At 36.3% G+C, this 14,266-nt stretch overlaps 1 protein-coding gene across 1 annotated transcript in view; it reads right to left on the bottom strand.

Annotated features, from left to right (window-relative positions):
* The window catches only part of LOC114479797 (sodium channel protein type 4 subunit alpha-like), a 49,448-nt gene extending 35,182 nt beyond the window's left edge, over positions 1-14,266 (bottom strand). The window contains exons 1-7 of the mRNA XM_028473658.1: positions 14,141-14,266; positions 5,863-6,169; positions 2,916-3,034; positions 1,858-1,947; positions 1,393-1,521; positions 366-457; positions 7-249 (exon numbers count right to left, since the gene is read on the bottom strand). Of these exons, the coding sequence (XP_028329459.1) occupies positions 7-249; positions 366-457; positions 1,393-1,521; positions 1,858-1,947; positions 2,916-3,034; positions 5,863-6,129 (940 nt within the window). The 5' untranslated portion in view covers positions 6,130-6,169; positions 14,141-14,266. The remainder of the gene's footprint in view (positions 1-6; positions 250-365; positions 458-1,392; positions 1,522-1,857; positions 1,948-2,915; positions 3,035-5,862; positions 6,170-14,140) is intronic.

Genomic DNA, 14,266 nt, shown 5'->3' with positions numbered 1-14,266 from the left:
ATCAACCTTCACTGCTGATGAAGTCTTCAGTGGAGATCCAGGTTTTGTTGTTGCAAATGAAGGACGAGTTGAGGCTGTAGGAGGAGTTTACACAGTGTGCAAAGCTGCGTACACACTTTTGACGCAGGAGACCCATGAAAAGTTGCAAACCGATGAGGGCGAAAACACTGAGACAGAAGACGGTCAGGATCATTACGTCTGCCAGCTTCCTCACAGACTGGATCAGGGCCCCCACAATGGTTTTAAGACCTTAAAGCACGGGGAGAGAGTAGGTAGATTTTATTCTAAACATTTTGCTACGTATAAAAGCAAAGGAGAAAACAAAAAAATAAGTAGTTGCTTATTTGAATGATTTTTTTTTTTACCTGGAATAACGGAAATGGTTTTCAAGGCTCGCAATACTCTGAAGGTTCTTAATGCAGAGACGTTTCCAAGGTCAACAAATTCTGTCACATATCTGTCATTTGATGCAAAGAAAAAGTCATTTCAAGTAAATTCTGCTGTAAATGGAGATATAAATAAATTACACATTTATTATATAACGCTGTAAACCACTAGAGCATTGTATGTTTTATCTTTTATTCTTTAGGAAACCCTGAACACTACCAGCAAAGTGTGTCAGTGTCTTACTTGGTGACACTATGAGGATATTTGAATGGATATTGATCTAGTTTTCTCGGCTAAAAAAGATGTTGTTTTCAATTATTTCACATCACTTTTTTTAATTTTATCATTCAATCATATTGTCTTTTTCCCTTGCTTGTATGAACTCTAAAGCATCCATTTCTCTGAATCAAAGCTGAAACTGTAGAGTTCAGTGGTTCCCAACCTTGTTTGGGTCATGACCGCATTTTTATATAAAAAATTTCTGGTGACCCTAAAGGCTTTTTTTTTTTTAAATCAAGTTTGTTATACTGAATAACAAATACAGAGGTTTGCCAGCTCTGATATTTTTGTACTGCACATTATTATTATTAACTAGATTTATATTTGACAAAGTGAAAGTATAGAATAGAGTTGTTTTTTGTGTTTTATATTGTAAAAAAAAAACAAAAAAAAAAACATTTTCAAAATTTCAAAAATAAAGATTTAATCAATAATTTTTTTATCAATCACTAGACATTCAAGGTGATCCCATTTAAACTCCAGGTGACCCCATCTGAGGTCCCGACCCCAAAGTTGAAAAACACTGGTATAGTTAGAATACAGTTGATCACTGTTCTGCATGAGCATAAAAACAATTACTGCATATATGATGAATCAATCCAGAGCTGTAATAATTGATCAATGGAATTTGTGTTTAATCTCCATAATGACATCAAAACCCACAGAATTCTGGGTATTCAAATATTACCACTATCTGCATAATTAATCACTATGAGACTGACTTACGCCATGACAATGACGGTGAAGTCCAGCCAGTTCCAGGGGTCCCTCAAGAAGGTGAACGACGTTACACAGAATCCTCTCGCTAACATCTTTATCAGCGACTCAAATGTGTAAATGCCAGTGAACATATATCTGGAAATATCAAAGAAAGTATTAAAGAACATCACAAAAACAAATCCTTACTGTTAGTTTCATTAATGAGCAGCACAAGACCTTTATTATTATTATTATTTTATTATTATTGTTTTCATTGCAGACCACATGCTTTTTCTTTTTTTTTTTTTTTACTCCATGCAAATGTAGTGCATGCTCAATACCACATGCATCATAAGAATACTTACATTTCAATTGAATCTTCACTTGACACTGATTGATCAGATCAATAAACCCAAGTAGAATCTCTCATTAGATAATATGGAGTGTTATACATTAGGGTCACATAGCACACAGAACAGTGGGTTTACTTACTCCAGGTACTTGGTCCATGTTGGTGGGTCGGACATGGCCATGAAGAAGCAGTTGGTCAGGATGGTGAACATTATAAAGTAGCTAAACATCGTGGGGTACTGTTAAGGAATGTTTATGAAAACCTGTTTAATAAGCCAACAGTAATGACAATAAAGCTGACAAAATGTTTTTTGATCCTATGAACTATTTCCATTAGAGTAAACCTGCACAGTGAGCTGGCAGCATTGCAGCCACGCTTAATGCAGATTACAAAAAAAATGCAAGTCGACATCGCTGTACATTCAATCAAAGGATTAATGATCTCTGCTGACGGATGAAACCGTGACATCAGATCTGATGAGATGGCTATTAGCGTGAAAGTATTTCAGTTCACAAATAGTTAAAGACTAATCACTACTTAATCAGTACCTAAACTTTTATTGAACTGCTTCATTATGAATTTCCAGGACCGGCACAATGTCCTAATCTCACACAGTCGCCACAACTACTAGATCATTTTAAACTTTATTTTTTAAAGTATAAAACTACTTTATAATCAATATGGTGCACTTTTAAATAAAATACAAAAAATCCTTGCATGAAAAGAAGCAATGGTTTGTCTGAGAACTAATAGGCAACCATCACATGACGCAAAATCTCCTTGCTCTTATTTCATTTCAGGGATTAAAAGGGGGATATGAAGGGATTTGTTTTGCGATGCCAGAGAGGACAGTTACAAAGCTGTTTCAAAAAAGGGACTATGGAAAAATCCAATAGCAATCCACATGGGGGAAATCGGTAAATATTAGCAATTGGCTTATCTGTCAGTGCAGCATTTAAGGGGCAAATGATGGACTTTTGACTATAGAGACCATTGAGGATTTTCTACAAACACTGCAACTGCCAATGCACAACAGCAACATCTGACTTTTAAAAAAAAAAAAATCAATTTGGGTAATTATATCAAAAAATATCATTTTTATCATTAAAAAACATAAATATAGAAACACATATGAAGCACTGACAAACAATAACTCCAGGAGTAAACACACAGCGAGTGAGCACTTGAAAAAGGATATGCATGCACTAGAATTCTTATAGCTATTAATCTAATGAGGTGAAAAGGACTAAATATGTAGAGCGCAGGTGTGGCACTGAATCTGAAGATGGCCTTTCCTTTGTTAAGTACTATAAAAGTCTGCAGGGAAAAACAGAGAGAAAACAATACACAGAAATGTTAAATCATGCAACCAGTACACAAGAAAAAAAGAAATCATAACAAACTTTAAAGAGTTACTAAAACCTGAGGTTTTGGCTGACGTGCATCTAGGCTGACATTTAAAAAAGAATTGGCGAGTAAAGACACGCCCAGTCACTCCCAACTACCTACTTACTACTCACTGTACTTCTCTAATCTCAATAATCTCAATCCAACCGACTCGCCAAAGATTGTAGAGTCGACAGGTGCTAGTTTTCATATGTGGGGCGGGGCCTACATTTGTGGTTCTTGACGAAAGCTTCCTCCGAAACGTCCAATAGCAAAATTTGATTGTAATAGTCGGGTTTCAACCCACAGAGGGCAGTCACTCTTAGATTTTTACAACAAAATGTGCAAAATTTAAATGAAATACATTGATTAAAAAGTAAAGATTTGAACAAGAATCAATCAACCACACTACTTCATACCCATATATCATAGCTGTCAAAGCCAACGTGTTTTTATCAAGTTAATGCATTATCTTATTAACGCAGACAAACAAAATGTACGTTTTAAAAGCAATTTTCATCTTTTTTGTATTTTTTATTTTTTAAGGGATCCGTGATGCATCGGCAATCAGTTCATACCGTTGCAGGCTTGGTGCCATCCTAAATTATGATGCATTATAGGAAGTGGAGGCATTTGAATGGCATTGAAGTTCTGCGTCCAGGGTGTGTCATGAAGGCTGTCATTAAGTGTTCTTCGTTACTCTAATCCTCAGTCCGTAATGACCTGGGTTGGGAACCGGAGGGTTGCCCGTTCAAGTCACGGTGCAGACAGTTATTCTTGGAGCTGGAAGGGTGCAAGCAAGGCACCAAACCCCAACGCGGTACCATAATGACAGTAGAAGGTACAACCTGCAGCTGTTCCTACTGCCTTGTAGGTTCATAAGGGAGCATGAAAGGCTAAGAGAGTAAATAAACCCTAACAGAAAATCAGGAGGCCGTCGATGGGGAAAATAAACCCAAGCCAACGACTGTCAGCCCCTGCAACATTGTTGATTTCAAATGTATCGACCCTGTCTTTCCTTTGGAATAAATCAATTAAGTCTAGAGTGGTTAGGTGCAAATTGGGCATGGCACTTTCACTATATATCTATATATTCATAATGACAGATAATGACAGTGTAATATCAGCCTTATTTATAAAACTTCAACTAAAGTGTTACCCAAAGTTGTCACCTGAAAGGAGGTAACAACACAGACAAGTGTCTAAAGCAGTCACAGAAGGAGGGGGCATGATAAATATTGAGAACTGAGTCACTTAAGTGAAACTTAAAACATAGTAAGTACACTTGTCACAGATAGAACAAGAAATATGATGCAGCAGAGAGACTTCTACCTTTTGAGCATGTTCTCTGCACCATACATATTCTGTCCCTACTTAGCTAAACGCATGCTCTGCTGTTAACTGGTTAAAAACACAAAGATCATGCTTGATCATGTTGTTATGACTACACGAAGATAGTTAGTTTTACAATGTCCTAGCAGTGGCTACAAATGACTTTGTTTGATTCCAATTCAGATTTCAATATTCATTTAAAAAAAGCACTTTAAACAGATACTGAACCTTAACCAATTCACAATACACAAAGTTTTAACAAAAATCATGCAATTAATTGGAATTTAAAATTTTAATCTAAATAGCACTACCAAATTATTTTGTTTCGAGTGGAAAAGAAGTGGTTTTGGAGTTTAGTTACTTTTTAAAACAAGATTTTCCACAATATTGTTGCTGCCTTTTAAAAAAAACAAAAACAAAAGTCAATCCCAGCTTTAATTTTTGTTTAATACTAGTTTTTTTTAAAATTTTTATTCTGTTACCAATGCACCTGTTCTGCACACTTAGCCTCTGACGTCCACAGAGGTAATGGTGGTCACTCCAAAATAGGCTCTAAACCTTTCTCCAACAGATGTTGCATTTTTAAAAATATCTTAGTCTATGGATAATCCTCCCTTCAAATAAATGAGACTCTGAGAATGGCTGCCACATCCTTTTTTTTCATCTCATCATATGCAGCACATTAGTAGCCACCTGCTCCATCAACCTCACCAAAACAAAACGCACTAATCCTATTCCTGCGCGAGCAGGGGATATATAGAGAAGCTGATACATGGACCACATGTCAGCGAGTGGCTTCATAGCTTCTTAAACTCATGGGGAATAAAATGACCACGATTACCCATAATGCCTGATTGATCAGAGGTTCATTTATCATGGAGAACAGTCATAATAATTACATTTCCTGTAGTGAAAATGTGTATAACAAGAAACGTTAACCTTCTGGCTAACTCTGACTTTTGTTATAGCAACCATTAGCTTTACAGTCCGCCATTGTTACAGAAACTATAGGAACACTGTTGCCTAGCAACAGCAAACAGGAATCAACGAAAGTGCATCATATCCTGTCCAAAATGGCAGCTCTCCATAGTTTAATGCCAGAAGATACGAAGTCCCTCTAAAAAGTAATTTTAATGTGTCTTTTTTTAATAAAAAGGTGCACATATTTTGTTTATTGGTCATAGATTAAACACATTTTTTGTCATACACATTTTTACTACAGGTACCCATTAAAACTGCTATAAGTGCTCAAAACGTGACAATTGGCTTGACTTATTTAAATAACAAAAAGTGAAAAGTGGACATTTAGATAACTTTTTAAACATATCACACAACAAACCTATTGTTGACTGTGCTTATTTGTTGCAAACTGAGCCATGAACAGTTGTGTAGTCACACAAAAATCTCTGTCCAACCTCAGCTCTCACCTTCTGGTTCTTGTAGTAGAACGGATCAATGTCTTCCAGCGGCTTCCCGATAAGCTCTGTTGGGATGTCACCATAGATGCGCGGCAGCTGCTTTCCTGCCTCCAGGTCGGCCCTGGGTTTGGAAAGCTCTGCGTTTCTTTGAGCCTCTTCGCAATCCTTGGCATTCGTGGCCGGCCCCTCCGCAATCCGCTGCTCCAGGGCAGCCAAGGATTCACGAGTGAATGGCCGCAAGCCATCAGGACCCGTTGGTAACAGCATGGCTGCCATCTTTTCATCCTGATCGTCCTGTACTAGAATTTACTTACAGCTGCAGGTGGGAGAGTGGAGGGAGAAACACAACAACTGTAAATGGTTACAGATCAAACCAGTCAATGTAACGCACAGACAAAGATTCTCTATCAAGGAATTGGTGAGGTTTGAACAGTAACGAGTTTAGGTGGTTCAGTATCTAGAACAGTGTTTCCCAAACTTTATTGCCCCATGTACCCCATAGCCTTTATTTCTTAGGGTGTGTACCCCTTAGCTCATCTTATACATTATTTATGTTTGCAGGCTCGTCTAAACTCTTTTCTGTTTCTCGTCCAACAATAAACTTGAATTTAAGCCTTTTTATTCATTTATTTCTGATGTTTTTCCTCATTTTAGAATTTGAACTTCATCCTTGGTGTATAAGAGTTGTGGCACAAATTATTATTGATGGGCCCCCTGGCGCCCTCGTGGCACATATAATGGCCCCATTCATGTATTGGTACGTGTCCATGATTCAGTACCACCACCTCGGGGCCCTAATTGAATTGTGCGAGGCATAATCGTAATCTACGTTGAATTACATTTGAAATTATATATCACACGACTATGTGCCCATAAATTTGGAAATTACCGGAAATGGGGGGTGGCCCCTGGGTCCCATTTAAAAAAAAAGGGCTCCGAGCGTCTCATCATATTCATTCATAGAGTATTCATACCAAACTGCATTCCGATCTAACGATAACTAACGGAGGAGTAGTCATTTGAAAAATGGGGCCCCCTGGTGCCCCTGTGACATGTACGTGCCAATGATTCATACCGTCATAATATTTGTCTTGCAAATAAATGAGAAATTGAGTTTTTTTTTTTTTTTTTTGTGGCCCCAAATCAAAAATCGGACTCCAATTGTGGATGCGTACACATTCATAGATTATAACTACCAATTTTCAGCCCAATCCATTCACGAATAACAGAGTAACGATTTTAACTAGTGTACACAACAACAACAACAAAGTGAGTGGCGTTTTGAGTCCGGTAGCCCAGCCTATAAAGATATATGTTAAAAATAAACTGACTGTGGACCACCTGAGAGGTGTTCAAGTCCCCCTAGGGCTACACATACCCCAGGTTGGGAAGCACTGATCTAGAACAAACAAGGCAGGTGACAAATTGGCAAAGACTGGCCAAGAGAAACCAAGCTGTGTGAAAATGTGCAGCATGAACTTAAGTTCACGTGGCTTTTTTTCAATATGTATTTCATGCAACAATTCGGTGGAGACCAAAACAGTAATGGAGTAAATGTTACAACAATTGCACCAAGGTCATATTCAATTTAAAAGGAAAGGGGGAGATAGTCTGACATTGCTATTTAAGGTGGTTCAGGATTAAAATATGTCAGAGACAAACACATTAACAATATTAGGAGTTGTTTTTTTAACACGAGATTAAATAGACTATTGAATTTGCGTGTACTTTTCCTGCTGGGTTTTCTCCAGGTTCACCCTGAATTTCCATTATCTAAACTGCATGCATGGTCATGAAATAATAAATAACCTCTTCGTCATATTTGTGCTTAATTGTCTGTGTTGGTTAACCTGAGCTGCAGCTCTTTACTATCCATAATTAGTTAGGAGCTAACTAATTATGGATACCTAACTAAAGCAGGTATCCACAACAATAAGTCAACGGCTTAATAACCACCCAGACTTAAATTCAACACTTTTATATTTAAATTTGTATCATTAAAATTAAAAAAATTATGGAAAATATTAATAATAATAATTCACACAAGGCCATACAGTGAAAATGAACTACATATGTGGCCACAGCTGTATTATGGTAGTCAGACTGACTGCTACTAAAAGAGAAAATATAAATTAATTTTGCATGAATAAATTATCTTTAACAGCTCTTGTGGTCGAAGCCCCGCCCCCTCAGTAACATAGAGAGCAAACAGAGACTGCAATGTAACTTGTTCAGTCAGATAAAGTTGCTTAAACCCCCATGAAGTTGTAGAAATAGTAACACTTGGCTCTATCTGTAGTATGCTTTGTGTAATACTGCATAAACAAGTCCCTGAAGATGTAGTGAGGACTGAGCGTTAACTGGTTGTGTGCAGAAGTAGGTCATTACTTAAAGGGCCCAGGTTACGCTAAATCGACTTTTCTGTGCTTTAAACATAATAAAAGTGCTACTAGGGCTTCATACACATGCCCAAAGTGTTTTTTTCATTGATTCCCTCAATCGTTAGTTAGAGGGTGATTTGCTCCTTTCTTACTGCAGGGCGAGCACAAACACCTCACTCCAATTTGATGACAAATTTGGCGCGGCTTCTCCAGCTCAGTGCCGCTCCAGGAAGCTCTCTGCCATGATTGACATGTAAACAGACACGCCCCACAAAGGTGAGCATTTCAGCGTCCTTCGCGCAGTGCTAGGTATGTATTTTCTACAGTCTATGTATGTACCCACGCTCTGTCTCGTGTTTATAAAGCAGAATGAGCTCGGAGTGGGTGGAAGTCAGTGTCCCGTCTATAGACACGCCCACTCATGAATATGCATAAGTAGGCCGCAAATCAGCCTGTTTGTGTAGAGTTGCACAGAAGGTGACTTTTCAGAGACTAAAACTCTGGAAAACAGGCGAGTTTGGGAAAATAAACCCCAAATACTATGTTTTGGGGGTTCTTAGAACAAATAGAGATGGGTGAAACACAGCATGGGACCTTTAAAAAGGACACCAGTTAACCCAAAACAGCAGTAAACCTCTACCTGCTAATCTGGTTTCCCTGCAAAACTACCCACCAAGATGTTAAACATCACCCTGTCATGTAAAGCAAACTTTAAAAGTGAAAACTAAATCTGAAATATTTGACAGTGAAAAGCTAACATTCCGATTCATCGCTGAAAAGTAGACGGAGACAAATCCAAACGCACACTTAGATACATTTGAATCATCAAAGCTCTTTTAGCCTCTCTCTATCCTAAAACACATTGTAGTTCCATCACACTGTGGATTTAAGTCAAAAGCTGGATTACCACTGTCGTTATTGGTGGGAAGAAGGAAGTGAACAGATATAAACTCTTTACTCTCAGCATGGACTGATGGATCCATGTTAAACTACAATAGCTATATATTATATATACAGTTGGAAGCTTGAACAAAGTTTTTAGGACATCACATGATGAGTATTTTAATTAAACTGCTGTAGCAGCATACATTAAATTAGTTACAAGTAGGGGTGTCCGATATCAGCCTGAAAACGAATATTGGATATCGGATTCAAATTTCCAATTTTTTATTTTCATTTTTTTTTATTTTGTTCAAATAATACTGTAGATATTATTTTGAAGGTTAAAATTCATTCAATAATTCAATAATAAATGGATCTGTTTTTCTCATACCTACTGTTGCTGACTATTGTTCTCTGTTGGAGTGACGTCACTTGATCAAGCCTTTTCTAACATTTCCACACTACAAAATAAGTAATAAAAGTATGCACGATTCGTGCTGATATCGTATCGGATCCATATCGGTATTGGATCAGAAGTGAAAAACATCCCTAGTGGAAAGGTAAACTAAACTAAATTAGCATATCAAAAATAATTCACAATGTGTATCGTGCAGGCAGGCAAAACTGGTTGATAACCAATCAATCTAGAATAAATAATGATCATCGTGCACATTGACTTTCCACATTAAGGCTTCATGCATCTAAAAATGTACTATGTGTCAGTACAATGTTTGAGGCAGCATCTATGTAATATATGTGGAATTATTTACATAGTGATATAAAGGCTTTTCAGTTTAAGAGAATGTACAAAAAGAGACTCATAAGTCAATATGATAATGGTAATTAGAGTGTTATTTGTTTTCCTAGTTTGGTGCTGAAAGTAGGTGTGTAAATTGTTAATGTATTATTCATTTCATTTATTTTGAAATAATGTAATGTAATTATCTCAGTCAAACTTGGCAGACCAATTATTTAATATTTTTGATTGAGTAAGAGGCAGGCGATATAATATTTTTTCCTCCTCCCTGCTACTTTCTAGACATGGAATGTAATGAAGTTGAATAGTTAATGTGGAAAAAATTGTGATTTTTACCACGACAAAATGAAAACAAAATGAAATGAAATATAAGTTGATGGTAAATAGAAATATTTAACCTGACACAGCACCCACTTATGCATCCATCCATTCAAATAATCTGTTTGTATTTTTGGTCTTCAAGGATCATTGTATCCTATTTTTGATCTTGTTAAGAAATCCAGACATGCTTCAGTCAGACAGACCTTGATTTGGTTCTACACTAAACAGTTCATTCTTTGAACTGCACAAGAACAAAATAGAAATTTCAAGGGAACCAATTTTAGCATCTTAGGACGTCCTTCAATATCGTCACACTTTTTTTTTTTACTTGAAACTCCTTTTCGTTGATATCTAAAGTAAAGTAATAAGTTAAAACAAAGCATACTTTCTTTCTTTGTGTACGCTGACAAAGTCACTGCCCTGAGTTGAACAATCAGACAGTTTGAGGCTCAGGAGTAAATATTAAAACCCAAAACACCAAAATAAATGCGACCAAAAATTCACCCTCAGCTGGAGACAGGGTCACAGATTTTAATAACTGAAAAAGCTTTCCAGGGAGGGGATTATTTTTCTCTTTAAACAAAAAAAAAAAAAAAAAAAAAAACACAATTGTATTCCTTTCATTGTGACTAAGCTGGGTGAGTTTTCCCCATTTCCTCCTGTCCTGAAATGCATTGATCCCTTCACACATCCAGCCAGACGTTATTTATCTGCTTTCACTTGATCTGCTTATTTGGGTCCAGGTTGATCTCAGATCAGCTCATCTCGTATACTGATTGCCTATTTGCTAAAAAAATAAAGAGTTTACGGTCCATTAAGAGCGTAGAAGAGTGGAAAAAACTGGTTGTGATAGTTCTAGCACTACACAACAGGCTCTGATAATAATAAAATAACAGTTACAGCCTTTAAAAAAAAAAAACAAAAAAACATTCAATGATTTGCACAACGGTAGCTGAGAGTGAGACAGAGATAAGAACATCACTTTAGTTGAATTAGATTTAATTTCCATTACAGCCAGATGTGTTATGGTCATCTACTCTGGACATAATTAAGATAATTAGATCGACAGAAAAGCTTGCACAAGCTCCCTTCCCACACACGCACACACACGCTTGCTAGTAGTGGTGACTGCACTCGCAATTAGGGGTGTGAAAGAGAAAAAAAAATTCACAATAAATCGCAATTTTTTGGGTGCTGATTTTAAAATTGATTTTTTTTTTTAAATATTTAATAAATATTTTTGTGTATTTGTGCAATATTTCAGTGGTGGTTACAATGCTTTCAATGTGTTGCAATAGTTACCTGATGCACTTCATTTTATGATGGCAGTGTGTAATGCCTGCAATATTTATGTATGCACAGGCATTTTATTTTCATATAATCTGCATTTTATTTTTTTCAGTAAAAATGTGCAAAAACACTAATAATAAATAATAAATAGGATGTTTTGAAGCAAATATTTTTGACTCAGTGAATGAGCAATATCTTTTCATGAACATATACAGCAACTTGATTTTTCATCTCTACGTTCAATTTAGAGATAACTGGGTAGAATATCACGATATTTCGCGATAATATCGTATCGTTACCCATCCTTGCCAATACTCACCCCTACTCGTAATTAAATTTGTTGTGTCACAAAAATAAAACATAACAACCATCAAAAATAGTTTTAGTACTGCTCAGGACAATAAAATAGTAATGTTAAAGTACAGCTTTATGATTCTATTATGTTGTTTTATTTAGACCACATTTCTTCTGTTGACGCAGCCATTGATAAAGAAAAAGGCCCATATCTTGCTTGATAGCATATAGCTAATTGATCATGCTAACGCTATTTCAGTGGCGCTATGATACAGCAAATTAGGTTGTGTTCGAAATGGCACACTCCGCACTATACACTACAAACTCAATGAGTATATACTGTCTATGTCTACTATATACTATAAGTATGGTTAGGATGATGAATTACCGTTCCCACTGAAGTATACTTTCAAGTTTCCCAAGATGCATTTCAAACCTACAAAGACAAAAACTTGAAGCACACTCAGGCTAATATATCTCGGTTCATTCTCCACCTTTGAAAGTTCTGAAACCATTTTAAACAAGAAATGGACCAAGTAGAATATCAACATGTGGTCATTGGATTTCATTGCATTTCATTCCGACATTTCGGTGTGCTACTGACAAAACTTCCGGTTAACTGTAAAACAAGAGTCCTCTTTATAAAAGCGATAAAAAAAAACTAATGAAAGACAAGACGAGAGGCTTTTGTTTTGAAAAGAGGATGTTTGATTTTTAGCCTGACGGCAGCCCCCGGGGTGATTTTGAATTCCACTCGCAATGCATCATGGGGCAGTTGAGTGTGACTAGTGTGCCAACCGTGCATACTTAAAAAATGTCCCGATATAGTACACATCTGGGTTTTTCTTTTCATAGTCCCTAATGTGAACGCACTACATACCAATATTGACGTCAAACTTAGTATGAGTACTACGTTGGTATGCCACTTCGAACACGGCCGAAGTCTTTAATTTGTGCAATGCATTGTGGGATCTGGAAAAAAGTGCATTTGAAACTTGTTTACCTGCTCTTTAACCTGAATAACATGAGTATGGTCTGAGAGGCTCAGCAATCCCTTCCGAGATGAGCAGGTACAGAACATAAAAGGATAAATTGGTGTGTTTTTAAATAGTGTTTAAGTAAGTGCAGCTGAAGTTTTAAAAATGGGCTAGACTATCTATGTATACTGTGATTTTACTTTAAAATCCAGGGGTTTTTTTTTCTGACTGGACGAGTTTTTGAGTTGTTGTTGATTTTTGTTTTGTTTTTTGTCTTTTTTCATCTTACAGACTGTAGATGTCACTAAGTTATTTCCAATGACAGCTGATTGGTTGATTTCACATTTCTCTTATGGAATAAAACTTAAAATCAGAATCAATTTGAAAAATTCAGCTAAAAAAAACTTTCATGATGATTGACAGAGCAGATGTTCAAACTCAAGTCACAAAAACACAACATTTTATTAAAATATTTACTTATACATATTTTATTTCAATGTATTATGAACAGAAATCAACGTCGTCAAGTTATTGGGGTTGTTATCTGTGTGGAAGCTAAATCTGTAGTCATTATTATTACTGGTTTTTGACTGTTATGTTGTTTACAGACTGTTGTCCTGTAAATTGTATGAGCCGCGTGTTTAAAATAAATGTGGAGGGAACATCAAAATTATTGTAAATAGAAAGAAAATAAACAACTTAATGTATTGACCTTGCTCAAAGTCAAAGTGTGTGTGTTTTAATGTTGTCACTGTGTCAGGGTCAGTGTCTGTGACCCTCAGGTTCATATTATGATCATCACTATTTCCACAGGCTAAACTGATGTCCTACTTCTTTAGCAGAAACCTTTCAATGTAATTGAAGCAGACGTAGTTATAGAAGGTATAGACTAACACTGTAACCGTTGGGATTTTATTTCAGGGTTTGCAGAAGTGAACTAAAAGCATTTTTAATGAAATAATTAACTTTAAAAATGTGTTTTTTCAGGCATTAAGAAACAAAGTGTTTTATGAAAGCTATTAATGGTTATAAGAATGTTCATAAAAAGATGTATGGCCTAATAATGTGGGTTTGGATGGATCTAATTTTTAATCCGTTTCTCTCATGCAACTTCACTGCTCTGGTCCTTTTCTTTTCACATCAGGCTGGACTGTGTTTGACCTGAAGTCAGTTTAAAATCCGTGATTAAATGAGTCACTCGCCACATTTAAGTAGGTCAAGTCATTCCTAGGAAAACACAAGTAACCACAGCACCCAGAAAAAGCTATTTAATTTAGTGTTTAGCTCGAATCATTTCCTTAAAAACGTGCAAAAAAGACAAAAAAAATTAAAAATAAATATTGATCTATTTAACTAATTATTCTTTCTACGCATAGGCTACTTACATATGAAACTTTGAGGTTTACAGCATAGTTTCCAAAGTTGAGTTCTTCCAGTTTGAGATGAAGGAACAACCAAAGCCTTCCAGTAATATCCATCTTCTACTCAGGGTTGGTTCGGCTCCATCGTTG

This window comes from Gouania willdenowi, chromosome 17 (assembly GCF_900634775.1).
Source record: "Gouania willdenowi chromosome 17, fGouWil2.1, whole genome shotgun sequence".
NCBI lineage: Eukaryota > Metazoa > Chordata > Actinopteri > Blenniiformes > Gobiesocidae > Gouania > Gouania willdenowi.
The sequence above is the reverse complement of the archived record's forward strand: the minus strand, read 5'-3'. Positions and strand labels throughout refer to the sequence as shown.